The sequence below is a fragment of the Myotis brandtii genome, unplaced genomic scaffold (assembly GCF_000412655.1).
Source record: "Myotis brandtii unplaced genomic scaffold, ASM41265v1 scaffold268, whole genome shotgun sequence".
Classification (NCBI taxonomy): Eukaryota; Metazoa; Chordata; class Mammalia; order Chiroptera; family Vespertilionidae; genus Myotis; species Myotis brandtii.
The window spans coordinates 3682510-3709679 of record NW_005360187.1 but is presented as its reverse complement, the minus strand read 5'-3'; the positions used below and the strand labels follow the sequence as shown (position 1 = coordinate 3709679).

The 27170-nt window shown below is 35.7% G+C and overlaps 1 protein-coding gene across 9 annotated transcripts in view; it reads left to right on the top strand.

Annotated features, from left to right (window-relative positions):
- LOC102261779 (chromosome unknown open reading frame, human C3orf67) overlaps positions 1 to 27170 on the top strand; it is a 218853-nt gene that overhangs the window by 96138 nt on the left and 95545 nt on the right. For all 9 annotated transcript variants that reach the window (XM_014541379.1, XM_005868425.2, XM_014541384.1 and 6 more), the window contains 2 exons: positions 2144 to 2300; positions 17772 to 17936. In XM_014541379.1, the coding sequence (XP_014396865.1) occupies positions 2144 to 2300; positions 17772 to 17936 (322 nt within the window). The remainder of the gene's footprint in view (positions 1 to 2143; positions 2301 to 17771; positions 17937 to 27170) is intronic.

Genomic DNA, 27170 nt, shown 5'->3' with positions numbered 1-27170 from the left:
ATATTTATTTTATATATTTAAATGCCATTTAACAAAGAAAAATCAACCAAAAAAATGAGTTCGCTTGTCATAGGTTCGCCATCACTGCTCTAGCACCTGATAAGTGTTTAGCACCTGTGGTAAAGGGTAGATGACTGCAATTACTGATGGGACAGACCAGATGAATGATTGGAATTGGGCATAATGTTAATTTAAGTCTTTTAGGAATAAGGACCAACAATGATAATATTGCTAATGTAATAATAATGTTAATAATTATTACTGCATATTTGGAAACCCGAAGACCTTCATTGCTATAACCTGTATGTTACCAAGGCATGGTGTTTCACCTGTGGCATGCCTACGGATTTGTCCCTTACATTCCACTTCTATGCTAACCTTCTAAGCAGACCCTCCTCTTTATGCTTAAGTGACTGACAGAAACTAGTCTTTCTGTGCCTCTGTCTGCCTTCACTCTACCTCAGCCTTTTCCCATAACCCCTGTATCACCCCAAAACAGCTCTGCATCATCATTAGTGCAAACTTCCCAATATTCTGCTTTGTCATATTCTGCTTTTGTCATAACACTTTACCCTCTGGAGCCCAAGGTTCTCTTCCTGATCTTCCAGCTCCTCCAGAACCTGACCTCACTGGCCCATCCCACATTATTTCCCACACCTCCCCGCAGCTCACCATCCCACTTATTACACCTCCCCAGAGCTCACCATCCTCATTATTACATCACACTCAGCCCTACCTCCGACCTATTATTACTCCAGACTCCCTTTCCCCAAAAAGACCAGAGCATACCCATGGCCTGAGAACGTAATTTTTTTTTTGAGATATCTACAAAGAAAATCATTTTCATTTATTTAATCAATAATTTGTTGCAATCTCTTCTACTTTTCTACTCTGGAAACAACCTCTCCATATTAAAATTATCCCTAAATAGAATTTGCCTTAAGAAATAACATTTTATTTTCTTTATCAATGAATATAGCTTTTGATTTTATGGATTAATAAAATGAACCTATGTAAATTGTGCTTCTGAACAAATAATGGAAGAGGCTGCTATTTTAAAAGCAGCATAATTATAAATACTGCTTTTGTTTTAATTTCAAAAATTATTTTTCCTGCTTTTATTCTGCAGTCTTAATTTCTTACTAAATGATTATTTTCTCCTTTTCTTTAACTCAGTCAGATCACTTAAAGCAGCGGTTCTCAACCTTTGGGTCGCGACCCCTTTGGGGGTCGAACGACCCTTTCACAGGGGTCGCCTAAGACCATTGGAAAACACATATTGAATATATAATTACATATTGTTTTGTGATTAATCACTATGCTTTAATTATGTTCAATTTGTAACAATGAAAATACATTTTGCATATCAGATATTTACATTATGATTCATAACAGTAGCAAAGTTACAGTTATGAAGTAGCAACGAAAATAATTTTATGGTTGGGGGTCACCACAACATGAGGAACTGTATTAAAGGGTCGCGGCATTAGGAAGGTTGAGAACCACTGACTTAAAGAATTAATTTGATGAAGTATTAAGAGGTCTAATTGTTTAATAGGCAGAAATTAGCCCCTGCCAAGAGCACTTTAAAAACTGGCATATACCAGGCATAATTACAAATTCTTTAGAAGAATCTATTTCTATACAATAGCTTAATTAGTTATTAGTAGACAGCCCTGGCCACATTTTAAACCCAGCTTTTAATTTCACCCATGCTTTTTTTTTTTTAAGCAAATGTAAGTGGCTGGCTAATTGGGCTCAAATTAGTCCCCTTGAAGGAGCAATTGGCTCCTTATCCCTGATTTTCAAGATTTAAGTGGTCTAATGCACCAGCAGTTAGCTTCCCACTGGCATCCTGCCTACAAGTCCAGAGTTCTTTCCCAGCGTTGTCAAAGCCTTGTCTCACGATGGGCAATCTCTAGTCAGAGGACCAGTGGATACTTTAGATTATGTTCATTTCTTGGGAGAAATTACAACAGTTCTTCAGAAAATTGAAGCCAAAACAGAGATATATTTACCTAAAGGGGAAAATTGGCATGGGACTGGTTGATCCAGATAATTGCCTCAACTCTCTGGGCTTTTCCAAGATGGCCTGTTCATTAATGTGATTATAAAAAGTACTTATTTTCCCCCTTTATTTTAGTGGTGCAACCTATGCATTGACTTGGTGGCATTTACCAGTGAAATATTCAAGGGAGCAGTTTTCCAGTCATTGGATGGAATTATTGTCTCAGCTAACTGTAAGCTGCGGAAGATCTTCACTTTAAAATCCAAGCCTCAAGACACTGCTGATAAAGATGGTATGTTCAAATTGCTATCAAGATTTTTAAATTCTCCAATATGCTTTTAACATTACACATGTCTTTGGAGAGTATAAGTCCATGGTAGCGGTTTTTAAATTTTATTTTATTATGGAAAGAATATTTAACATGAGATCTATCCTTTTAATAAATTTTAAGTATACAGTATGTAATTGTTGACTATGGGTGCAATGTTGTACAGCAGACCTGTAGAGCTTATTTATCTCCCCTGAAACTCTATGCCCATTGATTAATAACTCCCAACTTCCCCCTCCCCCCAACCCTGGTAACTTTTTGATTCCATGACTTTGACTATTTTAGATATGTCATATAAGTAGAATTATATAGTAACTGTTTCTCTGTAATTGGTTTATTTCACTTAGCATAAGTTTTCATGGTTCATCCATGTTGTAGCATATGGCATTCTTTACTTTGGATCACATGTTTATTTTTATTGTAGCTGAATGTTACAAAGATATATTTTTTATTTTTGTGGTTATATTTTTTTGTTTATGGTTGTACCTACCATCTGAATTAGTCATGGATTTTAGTTGTAAGCAACAGAATTCTCTCTAGGTAGCTGAAAAAGAAAAAGAATTTCTTTTTTAAAAATTAGCTGGTTCATAGAATCTCAAGGAGATCCAGAGAGTCAGGTTTAGAAGCTACAGCCAAGTACACACCCAGCCCCTGCCAGAAGACTGTTCCAAGGATGACCCCAATAGCTACTGCCACTGGGCAAGAACATAATTCTCACCATAATGCTGGGCTCTAGGTTCTAAAATTCCTATTACTACTGCTCCTAAAAATTGGCTATCTTCTTCCCTGCCACTCTCACTCACCAAAGCAGATTTCTTCTTCATATTTCTCTGCTGAACAAAGACTGACATGGCTGTATCTGATTTGTAGAGCTGAGTTCACATCCCACAAGAAAGGGCTGGCAAAGCAAATGTCTGAGTCCTGACTAGAGAGAGAGGACTCATGTAGCAGCCACCAAATTAGGAAGGTTTAAAAGATATTGGACATCCAAAATGCTCTACACGTGTCCACTATACTATCTTATAACTGTGTTTACATTTTTCGAAGTCATTTGGAAGAAATTATGTTAACATATTAATTTTCTAATGATCATGTCAAAATAGAAAGATGGTTAAATTATTCCTCATAATATTTCTAGAGGGACTGGAAATATATTCATTCATTATTTTTTCTGTGATTGATGAATATACTCCAGAGGTAACTGAGCCATCTAGAATTCATATGGCAGCACAAACTCTCCTCCTAAGTTAGTCTTACACAACTGAAAATATTGAGAGAATACTGATGCTTCATCTTGATTTTCATCTGGGGTTATTTTTAACAAAATCAATTATTCTAGAAACCCAGGAAACAGGGCTGCACATAAGATGCCAAAGGTGACTTCTTAGAAGTGTATATGTAGACTTTACTAGTAGACTTGGGCTCCATCCGAATGAGTGTCTGAGAAATCTTGTGTTTTTCACTCTGTGGAGCAGGACACTGTGCCCATAAATTTTATTTGATAATAAAACACAGCATTGACAGCAGCTCCCCAGTGAAATCATAGCCAGGAAGTATGGCCACTCATCTTATGCACCACTTAAAATCTATATGGAAAAGTGAAAGGTTTCATTTTTTTAAAAATAGCACACACCTAATATGAAACCTCAAAATTTATAGAAATACATGTACATTCTACATCAGATCATAAGAGGTCAATCATAATTTGATTAATATTTTTTCTTTATTGATTAAGGTATTACAAATGTGTCCTTATCCCCACATTGTCCCCCCCAACCTCCAGTCCTGCCCTCACCCTCACCCCCTGTATTTTTTTAAATAAATGTCAGGAAAAAAATTGAATCAAAACTTGTCAGATTAAATACATATTTTTATCTAACTGACCCTTCCTCCAGGCCACTAAAATTAATATAAGAATAAAATAAGGCCCTAACCGGTTTGACTCAGTGGATAGAGCATCAGCCTGCAGACTGAAGGGTCCCGAGTTCAATTCCAGACAAGGGCATATGCCTGGATTGTGGGCTCGAGGCCCAGTAGGGGGTATGCAGGAGGCAGTGATCAATGAGTCTCTCTCATTATTGATATTTCTATCTCTCTCTCTCTCTCGCTCTCCCTTCCTCTCTGAAATTAATAAAAAAAAATATATTTTTTAAAAAGAATAAAATAGGTATAAGCTCACCAGGATGAATAGGAGGTAACGACAGAAAAGAGATGTTCATAAATCTTGTGAGATTGAGCACTGACAACTGACTTAGAAGAGCAGAGAAAGCTGACACTTTGGGGTTTACAGAGGTTTGCCAATGAAATTCATAACGTAGAACCTCAGAGGAGCTCAGGAATTGGCAATCCTTGATACTGCCAAAGGCAGGGGGAAAGGTTGTGCCTAAAATTCTACAAGGAGATTGGTTAAAATTCTACATAGGTTGCTATAGGACCCCAGGTCTCCTCTGCATCTCCAAATAACCAGGCAACAGAGATTTATTGTCGGGAAACTAAACCAGTAAGTTTTTGAACACAGGTAGATCAGGATTATGGTAGGCAAACACCAAAACTAATAGGAAGAAAGAAATAGGTAAGTTAGAAAATATGTATATGTTTTTCTCAGAGTTAAGAAAAGATACTGCATCTATAAAATGAGAATAATCTGTTCCTGCTTTATTTCCATAGATATTTTATTCAAATTTATTATATTTTTATTATAACTTTTATATGCATATAGAAATATTCACAAGTCAAGTGTTCAGCTTGAGGAATTACCACAAAGTGAATACATTTTTGAAACTACCACTCAGATTTAAAAAATATAGCACTACAAGATCCTAGAAGCCCTGCTCTTCTCCCCTCCCAATAATCACCCTCCTTCTTCTCCCAGAGGTAACTCTATCATAACTTCTCACATCAGAGATTAATTTCAACTTTATATAAATGGAATCATGTAATACATATTCTTTCATGTATACATCCTTTCTGAAAACATTGTGTTCGTGAGATTTATCTGTGTTGCTGCTGATTTTCAGTACCGTATAGTATTCCACTGTGGAGTATAGCACAATTAATTTATTTTAGGCTATTTCAAATAATGCTGCTATAATCATTCTACATTTCTCTTGGGGGATCTTTGTGTGTGTTTCTTTGGGTATTTTTTGAGGAGCTAAATGGATATATACTTCAGCATTCTATTTTTTCTTATTATTTTCTTATTGATTTTTTTTTTTAGAGTGTAGAGGAAGGGAGGGGGAGAGAGAGAAACATCTATGTGCCCTGACCTGGAATCGAACTGGCAATTCCTTGGCACATGAGACAATGCCCAACCAACTGAGCCACACTGGCCAGGATCATACTTCAGCATTATTAATTTTAGTTATGTTTTTTGAGTCTAGAATGTTATTAGATTATTTTTATAGTTTCCATTCCTCAGCTGAAATTTTCTCTGTTCTCATCTAATTTTTTAAATATATTAACCAAAATTATTTTAAAGGCCCTGGTTCATAATTTCAGTATCTGGCTCTCCTGTAGATCTGTTTCTGTTGCCTGTTTTTCTCTTGGTCTTATCTCTTGGTATATATATATCTGGTAAATTTTAAGTAAATACTGGACAGAAACAGAGATATTATGAGACTCTTACTGTATCGTCCTCCTCTAGAGATATAGAACCAAAAAATATAAAATAAAAAAGAAGCCCAAATGGCTAAAAATAAGATGGAAATGTTTAAAATATTAGAAGTTAGTCCAAGAGGTCGACCATCAGAGCAATAAGATTCTAAGATGAGAGACTAAAGAAAACAGAACAGGTGAAATATAAGATTTCCCAAAATTGAAGGCCAGGTGTTCTCAAATTGACTTAGCTCATTAAAACAAAAAAGACTTATCATTGTGTAATTTCAGAGCAGGAGGTAAAAAGAGAATATCTTTTAAACTTCTAGAATTGTTTTAAAAGTTAAGTTACATACAAAGTATTAGTAATAAGAATGATGTATGATATCTGACTTCATACAGTAACATTATATGATAGAAGACCTTGGAACTATACCTTCAATTGTCTAAGGAAAAATAATATTCAGCTTAAAATTCTGTACCCACTCAGTTTATCAATTAAATGAGTACAGAAAAAAGATATTTGCAGACATGCAAGATTTCAAAAATTTATTTATTTATATGCCTTCTCAGAAAAGATCTAGAAGATACTCTCCAGAAAAATTAAGAATTTAATTAAGAAAAGGGCATGTATGAGACCCAAGAAACAGAGGATTTCATGCAGGAAAAAAGCAAAGGGAATTTCTGTAGTTATGGTTAAAGGAATTCAAAGGATGGCACACATGTGCAGTACATCCAGAGAATAGTCAGTCCAGATTTTAGCAGAAAAATTGAGGTTTTAGAAGGAAAGTCTCCAGGAAAAGTATGTATCTGATAGAATATGATGTGTTTGAACCTGGAAAATAAAATCACACAACTGAAAATATTGAGAGAATACTGATGCTGTTGTGATTTTACAGTGCTAGTGAGGAGTCTGGGAAGAATTATTGTTAAGAATGTAGAAACCCGATGACAAAGCAGTGATCAACTCCAAGGAAAACAAATGCCATACAGTGAAAGAAATGGAATCATAGTCTATCGTGTGGCTCAGTCTATTAAACTTTTTCTTTAATAGACTTTATTTTTTTTATAAATATATTTTATTGATTTTTTACAGAGAGGAAGGGAGAGAGATAGAGAGCCAGAAACATCGATGAGAGAGAAACATCGATCAGCCGCCTCCTGCACATCCCCTACTGGGGATATGCCCACAACCAACGTACATGCCCTTGACCGGAATCGAACCTGGGACCCTTCAGTCCGAAGGCCGACGCTCTATCCACTGAGCCAAACCGGTTTCTGCTGACTTTATTTTTTTTAAGAAGTTCTAGATTCACAGCAAAATTGAGTGGCAAGTGCGGAGAGTTTCAATATGCTCCTTTTGCCCACACATCCACAATCACCCGAACTATGACCGCCCATACCAAACTGGTGTCTTTGTTACAGTTGTTGAGCATACATTAACACATCATTATCACCTGAAGCCCATAGTTTACATCAGAACTTTAAGTGAGTGATTACATGTATGCACCCCTATCATGTCATTCAGAATACTTTCACTGCCCTGAAAGCCTTCTGTGTTCTTCCTGTTCATCCCTCCCTCCCAGTTACTGTCCGGCAACCATGGATCTTTTCACTGTCTCCATAGTTCTGCCTTTTTCAGAATGTCACGTATTTGCATCATGTAGCCTTCAGGTCGACTTCTTTCACTTAGTAATATGAATCTAAGATTCCTGCATGTTTGTTGGGGGTTTTTTTTGGTTTTTTGTTTGTTTGTATTTTTGGCTTTATAGCTTGTTTTATTTTAGCACTGAGTAATATCCACCCCATTGTCTGGATGCACCACAGTTTATTTATCCAGTCATTTACTGAAGGACATATTGGCTGCTTCCAAGTTTTGGCAACTAAGAATGAAGCTGCTATAAATATTCTTGTGCAGATTTTTGTGTGGACATAAAATTTCAACTCATTTGGGTAATTACCGAATAACACAGTTGCCGGTTTGTATGGTAAGAGTATGTTTAGTTCCATAAGAAACTGCCAAAGTGTCTTCCAAAGTGTCTATACCATTTTGCATTCCCACCAGCATTGAATGAGAATTCCTGTTGCTCCATATCCTTGCCTGCATTTGGTATTGTCAGTGTTTTGGATTTTTCCATTCTAATAGGTGTGTATTAGCACAGCTTTTTTACATAATCTTAATAATGTAAAACACTAATAACATCCCAAAATTATGAAAAAATCATATTTGGAGGATGTGGCAAAGGAAGGAAGGTGGGGTGCTGGTTTAACAATGCTAAATCTTTTTTCCAAAATAGGAAGTCAGAGATACTATCTAAAATTGTTAACTACAGAAATGTTAGTATAAGGCTACTATTTATAGAGGCCCGGCACACGAAATTCATGCACAGGTACTGTCCCTAGGTGTGGCCTGCAATCAGGGCCATCTTCCCCAGCTGCCTGCAGCCAGCCCCTCCCCCTGTCACCACCCATCCCCGGTTCCCCATATGCCATCGCCATCGGGTGATCGGTGCCTAACAGTGGGGGAGAAGGGACTGAGAGGTGGGCTGTTCCCGCCCGCTGGCCAGCCCCGCCCCTGCCGCAGGTGGCCATCAGGTGATTGGAGCCTGCCTGCAGGGGAAAGGGATCAAGAGGTGGTCAGTGCACCTCATAGTGATTGGTCCAGCAGTCGTTCTGGTCATTCTGCTGTTAAGGTCAATTTGCATATTACCCTTTTATTATATAGGATATAGCAGTAAATGCCAGAAGATTTAGAAGAGATAGCCTGGGGTGGGGTGGGAGCCAGGTGGAGGGGAGGAAAGGGAATGTGTTAATATGACATCATGAGTGGATCTAATGTGTCAAAAGAACAGGGAGTTCAGTATGGTTCATGACAGGGGTGAGAGGTATGATGTAAAATAATGTTGCATCACTAGGCTACAGATTTTGGGTGACAAAGATGAAGGGCAAAGTTCCTGCCCTCAGAGTTCACTGTGGAATTATAGACACTAGAAAAGTTAATACTACAAAAGTTCATTCTGAGGACAATTAGATTAAAAAAAGGGCAAAGGATAACTTAGTATGGGGTACAGTGAGTGTCCCTGGTCAAGGAGATTGGCAGCAGAAGTGATAACAGTGATGATGATGATGATGATGATGATGATGGCGGCGGCAGCAGTGGCTGTTGTAAGCACATAATATATTTGGACTTAATTAAATGCTCATAACAACCCTATGGGGCGGTTGTTACTATTACCCTCATTTTACAAATAGGGAAGCTAAGGCATAGAGAAGTCAAATAATGTGCCCAATGTCACACAGCTATAGAAGTAATAGAAGCAGGATTTGAACATTGGCAGTAGAACTTGAGTTTATGCTCCTAATTATACAGTGTACTGCTGCCTCTCATGGAAGGATAGGAGGAAGAGGAAATTTAAAAAGGAAAGATACAAGAGATGTCATGAAATAAGAATGCCAGGATGTGGTGATGGTGTCTATATTACAATTAATAATGGATATCTCTTTGTCTTTCTTTCTGAAGGAAGAGTCCTTTTCTTCTGCAGAGACAGATTAGTTAGTCATAGTGTTGAGACTTTTATAACAGGGAGATTTTTTACCTGTTTCTTGCATTCCATTCTGGGATTCAATAAGTAAATATTGTATTAAATGCTTGTTTGAGCTCAGTACTGTGTTGTCCTTTGGTTTATTTAAACTTCTACATTTAAAAAAATATTTATTGTTGAAAGTATTACATATGTCCCATTTTCCCCCCCATAAACTTCTACCATTTTAAACTCACTCAAGCTTGAAAGTGCTGCCTAATCCTTTGTTGTTCTGTTTATATAGTGAATATAATAGAAAGTGAATTACTGGAACCTTAAAATAGCAATTAACTAATTTTTCACTTTCCCGGAGGAATGACTTATGCTGGACAAGTAGTAAAGCAGCTGATTTAACTTAGTTTATTACTTTTATGGTTCCTGAGGGGGCATGGAGTGGCATTTTTAGGTATTTGCATGACTGAATTATTGACTAACTTGCATTGTTCTGCATTTAAAAAACAAAACAAAATAGAATATGTGTAGATAGATAAGAGAAAGAAGAGAGAAAAGAGAAGACAGGAAAGAGCAAGTGATTGTCCATTAAGCATAGATGTATGCTATGAAATAATGACTTTACAGGTCTCCTGACTCCCCAATTCAGTATTCTTTCTAAAGTATCAGTACTGGGAAGTTTGTATTCTGTGTTTAGAGATGCAAGAAGAGAATGATTAAAAGTATCATTTCATTCTGAGAGACCCTTGAGGGAATGGGTTGGGTCTCCATATTTTTATCTCTCCCACATGACCTGACACCAGTAACCTGTCATAAATGTTTGATGAATTAATGAAGTAGGGTTGGCTAATTGTTTGTTCATTCAATTATTCATTTACTGTCTGTATTCAATAAACTTTTATTGAGTGTCAAACAATGTGAAGAAAATTATCCCTTCAAAGGCCACAGAAAAAACTAGAATCACTGATGTCTTGCATTAACAGACTCAATGAGCAGAGAAGAGTCTTAGAGGTCATCTAATCCAATGTCTTAATTACACATGGGAGGAAAACCAGGCCCATTAGTTATGAGGCATCTTGTGTTGTTGAGGTCACAGGTGAAACTCGAGGCCAAGCCTCTGACTGACTTTTCCTTCCCCCAACAGTACACATTTTACTTTTCTTAATAACTAGAATGGTTTAGTGTTTTTAATAATTAACATTGTTGAGTGTTTTCCTACCTCTCTATCTCCAGGTCAGGTGAGTGCACATCAGACCCAATCTCATCAGTTTAAAGCTTCATTCCCACTCCTTCCTACAGGAGAACTGAACTCAAAATGCCCTTGCCTAACAAACTACTGTAGGACAAGAAAGGGGATAAAACCTCAGCATTGCAGAGTTGCCCAGCAGCCAATAATAGATCCCACAAATATGGGTCATGAATATCTGTATATCCAGACACAATTATTCAATTAAAATATCAATTTTATAATTAAATATTATAAAATATTTATGATAGAACTTCATATCTCAAAAACTCTAAGGATAACAGTTCTACTTATAACAGCATCCAAAATAACTAAATATTGAGGAATAAGTTTAAACAAGGGGGTGAAAAACTTCACTGAAAACTGTAAAACATTACTAAAATAAATTAAAGATAATCCATATAAATGGAAAGACATTCCATGTTCATGGATTGCAGGACAATTTTGTGAAGATGTCAGTATTACTTAAAGGGATCTAAAGATTTAATACAATCTCCCTCAAAATTTTAATCGCCTTTTTTGCAGAAATGGAAAAGCTGATCTTCAAATTCATAAAGAACTTCAAAGGGACTCAAATTGCCAAAAATAATCTTGAAAAAGAATAGCAAAATTGGAGCATTCACACTTTCAAATTTCAAAATTTACCTGAGAGTTAGAGTAATCAAAACATTATAATACAATTAGGATAGACATATAGACCAATGGGATAGAATTGAGCCCAGAAATGAACCCATACATGTGATTTTGGTAAGGATGCCAAGAACATTCAATGGGGAGAAAACAGTCTCTTCAACAGTGGGTCTGGGGCAGTTGAACAACCACATGCAAAAGAATGAGGCTGGACCCCTACCTCACACCACATGTAAAAATTAATTCAAAATGGATCAGTGACCTAAATAGGAGAGTGGGCAAAAGTAGGTCTACAGTTGTAATTCAAATAATACAATAATTAATCAAGAATAATACAAGAATAAACTCTGTGTTTCATGTACTCACAATTGTAAATTTACTTTTGCTTCCTCTCCCCTGTATAAGAACTAATAGGAAAAAAATAGAGCTAAATCTTCAGGATCTTCAATTTGGCCAAGGATTCCTAAATATGACTGAAACCAAAAGCACAGCAACAAACATTTTTAAATAGATAATTGGACTTTAAAAGTTAAAAACTTTAGTGCATCAAAGGAAGCTATCAAATTGAAAAGCCTACAAAGTGGGAGAAAAATATTTGCAAGATAGTATATATTCTGGTTCTACATACAGGGAATGTATATTCTGATTTAATCTGGTATCTGGAATATGTAACTGACTCTAATAATTCAACAAAAAGACACACCACCCAATTAAAAAATGGTCAAAGGACTTGAATAAACATTTTTCCAAAGATATATAAATGGCTGACAAACACATGAAAAAATGCTTGACATCATTAGTCATTAAGGAAATGCAAATTAAAATCACAATGAGACACCGCTTTACACTCACTGGGATGACTATAATAATTTTTAATGGAAAATAAATGTTGGCAAGGGTCTGGAGAAACTGGAACCCTTGCCCATTGCTAATGGGAACACAAAATGGTTCACTTGCTGTGAAAACAGTTGCTGTAGTTCCTAAAAAACATAAGCATAAATTACCATATGACCCTGCAATTCCACTCCACGGTATATACTAAAAAGAAGGGTAAACAGATACATGTACATGTATGTTAATAGCAGCATTATTCGTAATAGCCAGAATGTGGAAACAGCCCAAATGTTTATTAAACGATGATTGGATAAACAAAATGTGGTATGTAGTATACATGCAGACACCAAATGTCCAGAGTAGATAAATCTGTAGAGATAGAATTCAGATTTGTGGTTGTCAGGGACTGAGGGCTGGAGGGCATGGCAGTAGCTGGTTAGTGGGTGTGGGAATTTACTTTGGAATGATAGAAATGTTTTGGAGGTATATAGAGGTGGTGGTTGCCCACCATTGTGAGTTTGCTAAATGCCACTGAATCATTCACTTTAAAATGCTTAATTTTGTGAATTTCTCCTCAATAAATTAGTTCTTTAAAAACTCTAAGGGTATGATTCACTCAGGATAGCTAAGTTTTGGTTATAATCCAGGTTTATTTATCCCTTTAAATATCAAGACCTTTTATTATACAAAAGCACATACTAAGATGTGGTGATTTTGTCAACATTGTAATGAAAAATTTTACATAAGTATTTGTCTCTTATCCTATAAAATAGAGCTAATATGCAAATTAGACCAAACAGCAGAACGACCGTCTGGGCTGTGAGGGCTGACCAAGGCTGCGGGGGGCTGGACGACCTTCCAGACGAAGCCTGGGCTGTGAGGGCTGACCAAGGCTGCGGGGGACTGCGAGGGCTGAGCCCCTTACACAAATTTCGTGCATCGGGCCTCTAGTTAATAATAAACACTTATGTAGCACTTTTTATGTAACAGGGACTATTCTTAGCCCCTTATATACATTAACACATTTAATCATCACAATAACCATATGAGGTAAGTATTTTTATATCCACGTTTTAGAGATAAGGAGAGTTGGACACAACAAGGTAAACTACTCTGCCAAAGCCACACAGCTAATAAGTGGTGGAGCTAGAATGTGAACTCAAGACCCCTTGCTCCTGTCACTGTTAACCCCTATAGTATAATGCATAATATCTTTCCCAGTTCACTTGCAAGATAGTATATATTCTGGTTCTACATACAGGGAATGTATATTCTGATTTAATCTGGTATCTGGAATATGTAATATTGGTATATTTCCTTGTCCTTTTGCATTTCAGTTTAATGTATGATTTAATGATTTTTAACTTTTAAAGTCCAATTATACAGTAGACTTCATAAAGGCTGGTATTTGAATCCATGCCAGGCCTAGAGAAAAATCTAACAGTTATATCGCAAGTGAATGAATGAACAAACAAAAACTATACTGACTTTGTATCAATATTTTCATAGACTAAGTGTTTATAACCCCTAAAATTCATATGTTGACACTTAATCCCCAAAGTGACAGTATTTGGAGGTAGGGCCTTTTGTCAGTGATTAGGTCATGAGGGTAGAGCCCTCATTAATAGGATTAGTGCCCTTATAAATGAGGCTCCAGAGATCTCCCTCACCCTGTCTGCCATGTGAAGGTATAGCAAGAAGATGGTCATCTCTGAATCAGGAATAGGACACTCCCCAGACACCAATCTGCTGGTCCCTTGATCTTGGACTTCTCAGCCTCCAGAATGTGAGGAATTAATTTCTGTTGCTTATAAGCCACTCAGCCCACCATATTCTGATATAACAGGCCAAAGAAACACAAATATTTTGGCAGTTAGAGACTTTTGTGTTTTCTGCTTTTCTCTCCCTGGTGTTTCAGAGAGGTGAGATTTTATATAAATAAGGCACTGTGCTAGACACTGCAGGCTATCCCCATATGAATAAGATGAATATAATTGAGTATGGGACCAGTGAACTACTATAAAATTAGTCCTTATTTAAACTATATGAATTAGGAGAAACCATGACCAAAACAGATTTCTAAATCTCCCTATTTTACAAGTGAGATGATTTTTAATGTATAAAGTACTTACATATGTATTAAAATTGATGACTTAATTTTTAAAGCTAGTTAAGATACTCATCAAAGTTATTAAACACCTACAGAATGGTTCATTTTCTGGTGACTTTATGGCAAACAGGGTTACAAGATCACTCAAACATCCTAATGATACATTGACTTATACTGGGAGCAAAGACATCAAAAAAAATAAAAATAAAACCACCATCTGGTTGTGTTTGGATACTGCATGAGCAAATCTGGCAGCTTTCTCATAGCCTTCCCTTTCATGTACCATTTTGTCATTCTGAGCTGACCATTTCAGCCAACATTATGTTCTTTCAGATTTGTTAAAATCTAAAAGTATTTTAACAAAAGCAGTTTAAACTCAACTATGTCATTTTTCAGACATTAATCAAGCAGTCTGGAAACACAATCTATTCCAGAAGGACAATGCAGACAGGCCCTGGCCCCATAATATCTGATTGCCGGCTTGATTTGTTACTTGCCATGTAGGGAGAAAGTTGTGATATCCCAATAAAATGTGTATGGAGTCCTGCTTTTCAAGATGTAGCTGGGCAAAGAACAACCAAAGAGGACTTGGCAGCTGTGTTTCATCTGGGTCAGCTGTTATTAAGGGGCTTTTGTCCATGACCACTTATTGAGCATCCTCTTTGAACCAGATGCAGCACTAAATATACAGTGGGATTATCCCTCCATTCTCTTCCATGCTGGCAGCACTTTGGCAGAATTGTCTTTCTTTCAGTTCCTAGAATGCACCAGAGTCCTTTTGCCTTCAGTCTTCAAAGGCTCTGTTCCCTTCATCTGAATGACCACTCCCACCCCATTTCACCAGGCCATTTTCTACTTATCCTTTGACTCAGGTTAAATGTGTCTTTATCAAAGACTTTCAGTGACACCCTATACTGGTAGATATCCCATTACCTCTTTCATAACACCTTGTACTTTTCCTTCAGAGCACTTAACAGTGCTATAATTAAATAGTTATTTACCTATAATTAGTTTCATATTCTCTGCTAGGTGTAAGCTTCAGGAAGGCCAGGACAGAGTCACTCTGAGTCACCACTAGATTCCCAGCCACTACATGAGAGTGTTTGACACAGAATAGAGGCTCAGTAAGTGTTTGTTGAATGAGTAAATGAATGAATGCAGACAGACCATGCCCTCTATTTAATCACAGTATAGCACTGTTTCATTTTTATTGCATTATCTATGCTCTTTTCAGAATTCTTATTTTTAAATTAAGCTATAAATGCTAAAAAATAAAATGACCTAGTACTTGAGCATGGTGGGGGTGGTTAGTGGTGAGGTGGGTGGTGGGGAGATGAGTTAACTTCCACTTAGGTCTATCAGAACATCCAACCACCAGGGCATAGTGTGGTTTCACAAAAATGAGACTAAAGCCCCTTTCCATGTATTCTCTATAAAGTCTCAAAGAAAGTTTGAGAGTCAGTAGTTGCTAAATTAAATGGTCTTAATGATTAGCCTTTATATTAAATTAATAAAGCAATAGGTTTTTTATCTCTCCTTTTATTGATGGTTTTATACTGCAGAGTTTTTCTCAAATAATAATCCAATAAATAGTGAAACAGTTCTGGGTACAAAGAGAGAGTAGATATATAGAAAGAGAAGGTGACACTGAGGGGATTTGAGCTTTTTAATATGAAATCTGATTTGCATGTCAACCACGTTCCTGTAAGATTCAGATTGCCTGCATTAACGTGGTTAGTGTTTACACTTACATATGATGGTTTTTGAGGGATGATTGGTTGAATTTTTCTTACTACTCACATTCACATATTTACAAAGAAATTTTTGCACTATATTCTAAGATTTATATAAAAAAGAAAATAAAAACTATACCTAAGCTAACCATCAAAACTTATTTTACATGTTGGTATATTTCCTTGTCCTTTTGCCATTTATACACTTTATTGATTTTCTACAGTTGAGACAGAGTTTTATATATATACTAGAGGCCCAGTGCATGAAATTCATGCACAGGTAGGGTCCCTAGTGGGTGCTGGCTGTTGGCCGGGGCCTCTCTTTGCCCAGCGGGGCCGGTTGGAGGGAGGAGCCGTGGGTGGTTGGCCAGCCGCCCCCGCCTCCTGGTCGAACTCCAGGTTGAACTCCCAGTCAAGGGGACAATTTGCATATTAGGCTTTTATTATATAGGATAATTTTCATTTAACTTCTTTTAAATCTTCACCTGAGGATAGGTTTTTATTGATTTGAGAGAGAGGGGAAAGGAGAGAGAAAAGGAGGGATATGAGAGAAACATTGATTGCTCACCCTGGTATGCACCCTGACCAGGAATCGAACCCACAACCTAGGTATGTGCCCTGACCAGGAATCGAACCTGCAACCTTTTTGTGTACAGAATAACATGCCAATCAACTGAGTCATCTTGCCAGGGCATTTAACTTTTTATCTTGAGTCTTTCCCATATCATTAAGCCATCTTCATAAATACAATTTCTTGTGACTCTACTGGAAATCCAAGCTGTTTATTTTTCAGAAATTATAAACATATATTGACATAGACCTTTGTCTGAGTCTTTTACTTTTTTTACTTTAGGATAGATTCATAAAGTGAAATTACTGAGTAAAATGGCATGTACATTTTAAAGGCTTTTGATACATGTAGTAAAATTGCTTTTTTGAATGCTAAGAGCAATTTAATTCCTATTTGCTACATATGACAAGGCTTAATATCTTTGCCATATAAAAGGTCATACAAATAAATGAGAAAAATGTTCTAATAGTAAAATAGATTAAGACTATGATCAGAAAATTTACTAAAACTAAAATTTACATAGTCATATAAATATACATGAACAACATCAAATCTCATTAGGAATACAAATTATAATAAAAATACTATATTAATTATAATAACTTTTTATTTGAAAATATTCAAAGATAAGATTTATTCTTTATTTTCTTCTTAACATTAGGGGAAGCTGAGTAAAGGGCATATAGGAACTGTACTATTTTGATAACTTTTCTATAGATCTAAAATTATTTCAAAATAAAAAGTGAAAATTGTAATTTGTTCATAAATAGCTGTAGTGCTTATTCGGTAAGGTCATTGTACTTACTGATCTCATATAAATAAGCCAGAGAAATCCCAGAAACCTTCAATGAAGTATACCTTAGTAGCTCTTCTCTCAAGGTACATTCTAGTATTAAAAACAAATATAAGCTATTTCCAGTGAATGCTCTTACTTATTGCACAAGTCTCTGAACCTACTCCATATGTTACATACTCTCTCGTTTAATCCTTGTACAGTCCTAGAAAATAAGCAGTAAAATGATCAGGCTCATTTTACAGATGAGAAAGCCAAGGATGTAAGGTTGAACAATGCATCCAAAATCATATTCTAAAATGATTTACTTTAATTGGTTTCATTTATAAGATCTGTCCATTTGGCAGAAATGGCTTACATTTGGGGATTGAATGTTTGTCTTTATTTCCAGCTGGATATGGTGTACCTTTTCCAACAGATGAGCCTACAGACATTATTCCACGGAGCTGCCAACTAACGACAGATGTTCCACAAGTCACACAGCTGCTAAACATGACCAAACTCCGCCAAACTATAATAAAACTCGGAGGTCATCCTCTAAGCTCAGCAGAATCAGGTATGCACTTAGGCACCTAAATTACAAGCATAATTATTTGTAAGACCAAAAGAAAGGGGAAAAAACAACCTTGCAATTAATCTTTGTAGCTTGAATCTAAATACTACACTTCAGCATTGACTCATGTCAGTGAAATATTATTTTAAACTTCTTTTTAGCAACTAAAATTTTCCTGGAATTTTTACATAATAAATCAAAACATCCTCAATTATTCCTCTCCTTTTCCTACATGCTGCCATTTATACCTCCTAAATATCTCTTAAATCTGTATTTCTGTCTTGTTTTTCATTCATTGTTCTGGTCCCCAATGTCATTCATCTTAGCCTCCCAGTTAATCTCCACATTGCTGTAAGAACTCTCTTTCTGATAATAGAAATAGAAATATGATCCTGTCACTCTAATTAAAGTCTTTTTAAATTAAATGCCTTTCCAACTATCTTAGAAAACAATGTGAAAAGACCCTTGGGAACGCACACAAAGCCAGCCTCCCCTATCCCAAGCCTACAGCACAGTTTTCTTTCCAGACACCTTTCCCTCACTCCCCATGTGTGATCTCCTGATCACTCTGTGGGCTTTCACATGTTTATATTTGGGGATTGCTGTTTCATTGGCCTAAAATGGCTTCAAAGCTTGCCTTTCTGCTTGGAAAAACTCCCATTTACCTTTCTAGACCAGTGGCTCCTAACCTTTTGTTGGCCATGCCCCACCTAAGCATCTCTAAAATCCTAATGCCCCCTGTGACATATAATTCTTATTCAAAAAGTGAACTCCTGTTTAGGTGTAGTAAGCCTACAAGGCCATTAACTTGGTCTAAACAAGCTTCGAAAGAACATAGCATCCATGAAAGAAAAAAATAAAAGAACAAAAGGACAGTTGAAATACTGAGGAAGAAATCACTAAGATGTTGTTAAAAAAATAATAATATGAAGTGATATGAAAAAATAGCAAATAAAGTTTCAAAACATATAATAAAGAACTGAAATGCATACATATGTCACAATATATATTTATATACTGTATATGAGGCCCCTAGAACCATAAGAAATGCAAAACATTCACTATTAATAACTCATTCTCGAATTGACCCCTTAAAAATGAAATTGCCCTCCTGTAGGGTGTGTGCCCCACGTTGGGAACCACTGTTCTCTACCCAACTCAAAGGCCACCTCTTCTATGCAGCCTTTCCTAACTCTAACAAGCATTGTTCTCCTCTTTCCATGACTTTTCCCCTTTTCTTTTTCTTACTTTTTTTTTTGCAATACTTTTTCATATGTCTGCATACCCCAATAAAGTATGACTTCCTCATTCTTCTATTTCCCTAGCTTCTAACACAGCATGTGCCCTTTACCGGGCCAGGCGCTGCAGACTCAAATTACAAAAGAGGCCAGTCAGAAAACATAAATAAATAGTGACCTGGATGCCTGGATATTTGACACATAAAAACATTTTCTTTCAAAAGTGAGCCTTATTGGGAGTGGAGGGGAATTAGGGAAGAGGTTTGAGATAGTGCATCAAAGACATGGTTCTCTACTATTAAAGCAGTAACATTAACTACTATGCAAGTGATACAGTTGGTGGGAAATAACACTCAGCCCCTTTGAGGGAGCTGTAGGGAGTGGTGAGGGCTGCAGCAAACTAGAAGCTCATTGTTGCTGTAGAAGGGGAAACTGCAGCTCAGTTCTGGCCAAGTGCTGCCTTGCTGGAATGCAGGCCCAGTCTCACAGTTCCTCCTTTTTTTCCCCCAAGAATGGTATCCCGATGTTTATGATAAATCTCCCAATTTTAAAATATTATCAAAAGTCTAAATTTTTTTGTAAGCCTAACAAAACATGCCAGTGCATGCCAGTTCTCTGTCCCTGCCATACTTACCATAGCTATTGACCAAATGAATGAATAGTGCTTTACAAATCAAGAAGCCTAATATTATTTAGATGAGTTGTTCTCAACCTCCTGTGTTTTAGAATCACCTGAGATATTTTAAAAATAACTGATATAAAAAATTTTTATTATAATGTCTATGCTTCATTCCAAGAGATTCTGATTTAATTGGCCTGGGATGAATGTTTTTAAGCTCCCCCAGCAATTCTAATGTGCAGGGTTGAGAACCACAGGGTCACTTATTCCCACAAAGGTCGTGTGGTTTAGATGACACTCATAAACACTAGCGTGATTCAGAGGGGGTGAAATGGTCCTCATAGGGCACTTGTGGAGGAAGTGGATTTTGAAAGTATTCAGTAAACTATTGTATAGGTGTTTGTAATGAGTAAATAAATATAAGATTTGTGGATGTGAGAGACGGCACAGCACACTTCATGGAGCAGTTCCTGGGGGATTGCTGGGAGGAACAGCCTGAGTGGGCAGAATGGCTGTGTTGGGAACAAAAAGTGTGCCTCGTGTTCCTAAAGTAGAGAAATTATCACTTCTTTTTAGGAAGTTGAAGTTAATGTCAGGATTTAATATGAATTTGTAAATCAAGTGAGACCAGAGATTAAGGAGTACAACTAAAATGTCTTTGCAGCAAGTGTCTGTGAAAGTGGGACATAATGACCCTGAGGGGAACTGCAGGGGAAAACTGGCAGGACTTTGTGATTCTCAGATAACAGGTGGGGGAGGGAGAGTGGTCAAAGTTTGAGAGGTCAACATAGAAATAGGAAAAGGAGATACCCAGCATGACATGAATGAGCTGCAAAAATGGACTCAGTCTTACTCTGTACTTATCTTATGTTCATTTAATCTAGTAAATTTCTAATATATCATCAGCACTACATGTCCTAAATGATATATTCCTAAAGAATTGGGATTGATCTTACAATTTTTTCAGTGTAAACCCTGGCAGAAGACCATGTGTAAATAAGCACTACATTTTTAAGCCCTTTACTATTACTGACTTACAGAACAGTAGAGAGAATATATAATGAACCCCCATATCTCCATCATCTGCTTCCACGATTACCAACTTTGGGCAGAATTTTTGATAACAATGAGGGCATAAGTAGTGAGAATTTGTACATTTATTATATGCACTATCTTTAGATGGGTGGGGGGAGAAAGAGAGATATATACAATCCATTTTCATTACAGGATCTTTAGAAAAGATATAAAAGGATGAAAAAGATCCCACTACCCAGACAGCCACTTTAAACACATTGGGTTAAAATTCAATCTTAATGGAAGATTTGCCACAGAATGAAATGAGTAAGAGTGTTTTCGATAAACACACTATGTGTATCTAATAGGCTGTGATAGTTTTCAGTAATAGAAATGGTTAAGCTGTAAAGCCTATCAGATAATTCTCTGTGATTACACATGCTATTTGTCTTTTCTGTATCTCAATGTTTTAAGAATTAACTATGTCTTTAAAAAAGAATGTAAGTCTATAATCAAATATTTTAAGTGTCTTTTTTATTTAAAGTTCAAGGATACATAATGCCTGAGATTAAAGAGGAATTTGAATAAATATTAATTGCATCATTAAGTCAAAATTAAACAGAAACTTTTTCATAGGCCATATTTGATCCCAACTTGTAGAAGATGATGTTAGTTCATATTTTGCAAATTTCATAAATGGGTTCTCAATGCATAATAATTGTTCATTTGAGTCATATATACAAAAAATTAATAATCATCTAATAGCATATTTCTTCTGCCCTGTGAATCCCAATTATATTTATATTCATTTATAATCATAGAGATTATTATTATTTCTCTTAAGTAAATCTCATTGCACATGTATGGCAGCTAAGATTACATGAACATATATTGAACTTTGTGGCTCTCTTTCTATAAATAATTTTCTTTTTTTTTAATGGTTCTAAAGATGCTTAAGGAACTTAGTGCAAATTACAGCAGCATGAAAAGGGAAGTAGAGGCCATGAACCTATAAATAATTTTCAATTGCTAATTTTGACATGTGTGGGCTTTGAAATTAGATGAATATAATAATAATTTTGTTCTCTGTGTAAGATATTTTATCTGAAAGATATAGCTTATGAATAGTGCCTAAGGGCAGACTTTTTAATCACAGAAAAGCCAGGAGATATTTCTTTATTTGAACTAGGTATTTTTGTGTCTTTCTAAAAAAAAATGGACTCCCCCTGCTGAGATTTGAATTGCATGAGAATGGGCTGTGTTTTTGTAATTGACTGTACAGTACTCGTGTAAATTGTATTTTATTATAAATGCACATATTGAGAGATCCCTTATGAAGCTGCTGCAGGAAGAAGTAGGTGTTTCCTATGGATGCTTTCCAGCATGTTTACCCAAGCAAAAAAGGAAACATTGAGCCTGGCCTGGCCACTGTGGCTCAGTGGTTGAGCATCAACCTCAGAACCAGGAGTTCACAGTTTGATTCCTGGTCAGGGCTCTACCCTCAGTAGTGGGGGTGCAGGAAGCAGCCGATCAATGATTCTCATTATTGATGTTTCTCTCTCTCTCTCTCTCCCCCTTCCTCTCTGAAATCAATACAAATATTTTTTTAAAAAGAAACATTGAAACTTCTGTTTTAGAGTACACTTTATTAAATATCATATAACTTGATCAAAAGGATTTAACAAAATTAATAAAATAATTGTATTTCCATAAAGCCAGTGTTACCACATATTGGTACTGTTCACTTGTTCACTTTGTCAATTCCATTCCTGCTACACATTAGCTAATGAGTGTTAGTCTGCAGATGACTGTGAGATCTGATTATCTTATTTTCATTAATGGGACCACAGTTTAATTGAACCAGAGAATCAGGTCTGGTTATTGAAGTTGATCGTTCAGCTACTAATGACAAGATGTGGTAGTCCACTAAGCACAAATCAAAACTAGTAATTTACTTTAAAATTAGGAGGCAGTTTTCTCAAGCGCCCTTCTTTCCACAGCAGCAGTCTCATTGGATTTTTGCTCCTTTTAAATAAGAAGCATTCCTATCTCCTAGCACAACTGCAAACAGGTGAATTAATGCATCTAGCAAAATCAGGAAATAATCATCTAACTGTAGTTGGCATTGGTGAGGTTCTTATTAAAATTTCTTCTTGGATTCCACATTATGAAAGTAAAATTTGAGTCAAGTAACAAAATCTACCATGAAGTAGAACCTAAAAAAAAAAAGGAGTAAGATTCTGACTTCAGGAAAAAACAAGACACTCTTTTTATTTCTTCTTTTCTAAACTCAGACTTTTGGTAAACCTTGTTTTAGGATTATTGATTATAAAGATGCCACAATTTCTAGTTGCGATGTTTGATCCTAATTCAGAGTAAACTCAGCCACCTCTTACATTTGAAATGTATATCTTCTTTCTCTGTCTTTAGTAAAAATGAGGCATAATTGATCACATTCCTTCATTAAAAATTTTTAGATGTGAAAGGAAGTTAGTATGGATAGTGATCTGGTGTCTGTAATAGCACAAATGATTTATAGAGTCAATTTTAATTTTTCTGTGGTATTTCTGCCAAATGTCAAAAAACTTTGATATGTAAGACATAATATTAAATATGAAAATACATTTAATCAGTTTGATGATTGTGCTAATTTTGCAGGATTGACTCATTCCAACCTTTATATTTTTCCCATAGATGTCTATTACAGCATTGCTTATAATAATAAAAACCTAGAGACAAACTATTTGTGCATAATAGGGAATTGATTAAATAAGTACACAATAAGATATTATGTATGCAGGTATATAGATGAACCAGTCTTCTTGTGATGGTCTAGAAAGGTCTCTAAGCCATGCCAATCGGCAAAAATGGAGACAAAGAATGCTGTTTCTATATGACCCCAGTGAAAGTGCTTATGGATGCTGGTATATGCATATATTTTTGAGGAAACACCAGAAACTTAATTACCTTTAGGACAGGGACTAGTAGAGGTAGTGGAGGGAAGATAAGACTTGTATTTCTCATATTATATCTTTATTAGAGAATTTTAATTTTCTAAATATAGTCATGATTTGTTATGTCAGCAGATGTATATTGCTACAATTATGAGACATTTCTAATTTCTTCTGTACACATTTCTGTCTTTTGAAAATTCAAAGAATTGTTATAAAATTAAAATATATTTATTTACTTATATCAATATTTGCATGTAAAATACGTAATGGGAAGGGGATCCAGAATTATTGGCAAAATAAAATCTTAAAGTATATAATTAAATATTAAATTTGTTTATTGGTTTAATAATGAAATATACTATAAGATAATCTATGCTATATTGGTATGAATTATGCTGACATACATTTTTACTAATAGTGAACATGGGAATAGAATCATCAATGACTTCCAATAACTCCCAAGAAACTCTATAACATCACCCTATTTTTATTTTCATCACAGCACTTATCATTACCTGATATTTTCTTGTTTACTTGTTTGCTTATTGCTGTCTCCCAGTCTGGAATTTGAGCTTAAAAACTGCAGAATCCTCTTTATTGTTGTATCCCTAGCACCTAGCTCAATGCTTTACATGTCAGGAGCTCAGTAAGTATTTGTTGATTAAATGATCGAATGACTGAATCAAATGCTAGCCAAATAATTTGAGCAGGTAAGTATATTAGGCAACAAATCATCATCATCGTCTTCATCATTATAGCTTTTTTTGAGTTTTTACTGTGTTCCAAACACTAAACCCTTTACATAGTGTAATAGTCAAGGTTATCCAGATATATACACACACACACACACACACACACACACACACACACACACACACACACATATATACATATACATCTTATATAATAAAAGCCCAATATGCAAATCGACCAAACAGCAGAACAACCAGTGGAACAACCAGTTGCTATGACATGCACTGAACACCAGGGGGCAGACGCTCAATGCAGGAGCTGCCCCCAGCCCGCAGGCCCCAGGCCAGCCAAGGCGGGTGCCAGCGGAGGCCTCTGATCAACCTGCCGGTTGCCCCACAGATCAGCCCTGGTCGCTGGCCAGGACCCTACATATGCACGAATTTTGTGCATCGGGCCTCTAGTATACATATACATATACATATACACATACACATACACATACACATACATATACATATACATATAACTTCCATCATTTGGCTTAGAAATAGAAGTTTCCTAAACAGAAGAAGGCTTCCCTGAAACTAATTCTTAAAAGTAATAGTGAGGCCCTAGCCAGTTTGGCTCAGTGGATAGAGCATCGGCCTGCGGACTCAGGGGTCCCAGGTTCGATTCCGGTCAAGGACATGTATCTTGGTTGTGGGCACATCCCCAGTGGGGAGTGTGCAGGAGGCATCTGATTGATGTTTCTCTCTCATCGATGTTTCTAGGTCTCTATCCCTCTCCCTTCCTCTCTGTAAAAAATCAATAGAATATATATATTTTTTTTAAAAAAGCAATAGTGAGCAATTACATCATAATGGAGGGCAGTAATTAAGAATGCATCTGTGAAACCACACTGCCTGGTTATCCCAGCTCTACCACCCACTAATTACTTTATCTCTGTGAGCCTCAGTCACCACTGGGAGAATAAGGGATTGTGAATGGACTTTGCAAATTATAAAATGCTATTCAAGAGGGAAGATATTAATTACATATTTATAAGCTTTTACTCCCTACTAAGGATAGTTAGCATGTTATATGCATGTTTCATGTAATATAACAAAAAATACAGTACTTAAGTGCTATTATTATCTCAATCTTATAACTAAGAAGGTGAGGTTTAGAAAGGGTAGCTTGTCTAAAATTATATTGCTCTACTAGATAAGCCTTACTTTTGTATTTTTCACATTCTTTATACCAATGTACATATAGTAAAATAAAATTAATATAATTCAAAGTCTGGATTCTAGTAGAAGTTTAATTCTGATTTGATTATTAGATAATAGATATAAGTCTTGAGCATGACCCCTCAATGATTAGAGTTGAAAATTCAGCCGGATTTTCTGGTTAAGCTTTGAAATCCCTGCAAACTGAAATTACTATAATAATTACAACATTGTATCTTGAGACAAAAATGAATGTTTATTTTTCTAAAAGACAATTAGAGAGTAGACCCTCAGGTTTTATAATCTAACTACAAAGGCATGTACCCCTCAGTAAAATAGCAAAATAATTAATGGTAACATCTCTGACCTACACCAAGTTCATTTTCTACAAACTCAAGAAAACGAACTGCCTAGAGCATGGCTTTAATCTAATCTTGATTTTAACCTTATGTTATGCATATTGATGTCAGCTCTTAAAAGAGCTCCTTTTAGAATTCAAAAGGCATACATTTCTACTTTTAGTTTTCTTTTAAGATTTTTATCATTATAGAAACTTTGTCCCTTCTACTTTTTACTTTAGAAACCAAAGGTCTAAATTACTTTTCCTTGTAGGTTTTAATTAGGACCCTATTATAGTAAATACATAGTATGACACATGTTTATATCCTGTTAGTTAGAGCGTCATCATGATATGCCAAGGTTGTGGGTTCGATCTCTTGTCAGGGCACATAACAAGAGTCAACCAATAAATGCATAAATAAGTGGAACAACAACAAAAGAGAAACTAAATAGTGGAGTATTAGTATACTTTGCTTTGTGGGGGAAAAATGTATTAAAATTTGTAAAAGTTAAAAAATAAATGTAAATATAAATACGCAGTGTTATATTATTCTTTAGAGAAATCTTATAGTAGGTACTCTTTTAAAAATATAGAATCACGTAATTTTCTGTGATTTAGGGGATTATATCATATCAGTTTTAAATATGTCTTTAATATCCAATGGATAACTATCACTAAGCAAAAAATGCCTGAGAAATTCAAGGTACTTAGGAATTTTAATAATTTAAATAACTATGAACTAGTTGATATGTTTATTTTGTTGTAATTATAACGAACTGTATCAGTATGATTTTTTCAAAAAAAAATTATTAATTATAATTCACATAAACATTATATATTAGTTTCAGGTGTGCAGCATAATGATGTAATATTTGCATATATTATGAAATGATCACCACAATATGTCTAGTTAACATAGTCACAAAAAAAGTTTTTTTCTTGTGATGAGGACTTTTAAGATCTACTGTCTTAGCAACTTTCAAACATGTCATAAAGTATTAACTATGTACATTGCATCCCACGACAGTTGCACCTTTTTCAATGTGATTTTTTTAATACTCCTTCCCCAAAATCCTCTTTTTAGTCATAGACACTATCCTCAATTTTGGTGAGATTTATCCATTGTCTACCATGTGCTATGCTGGTTCAGCAGATGGGAGTACATACAGTA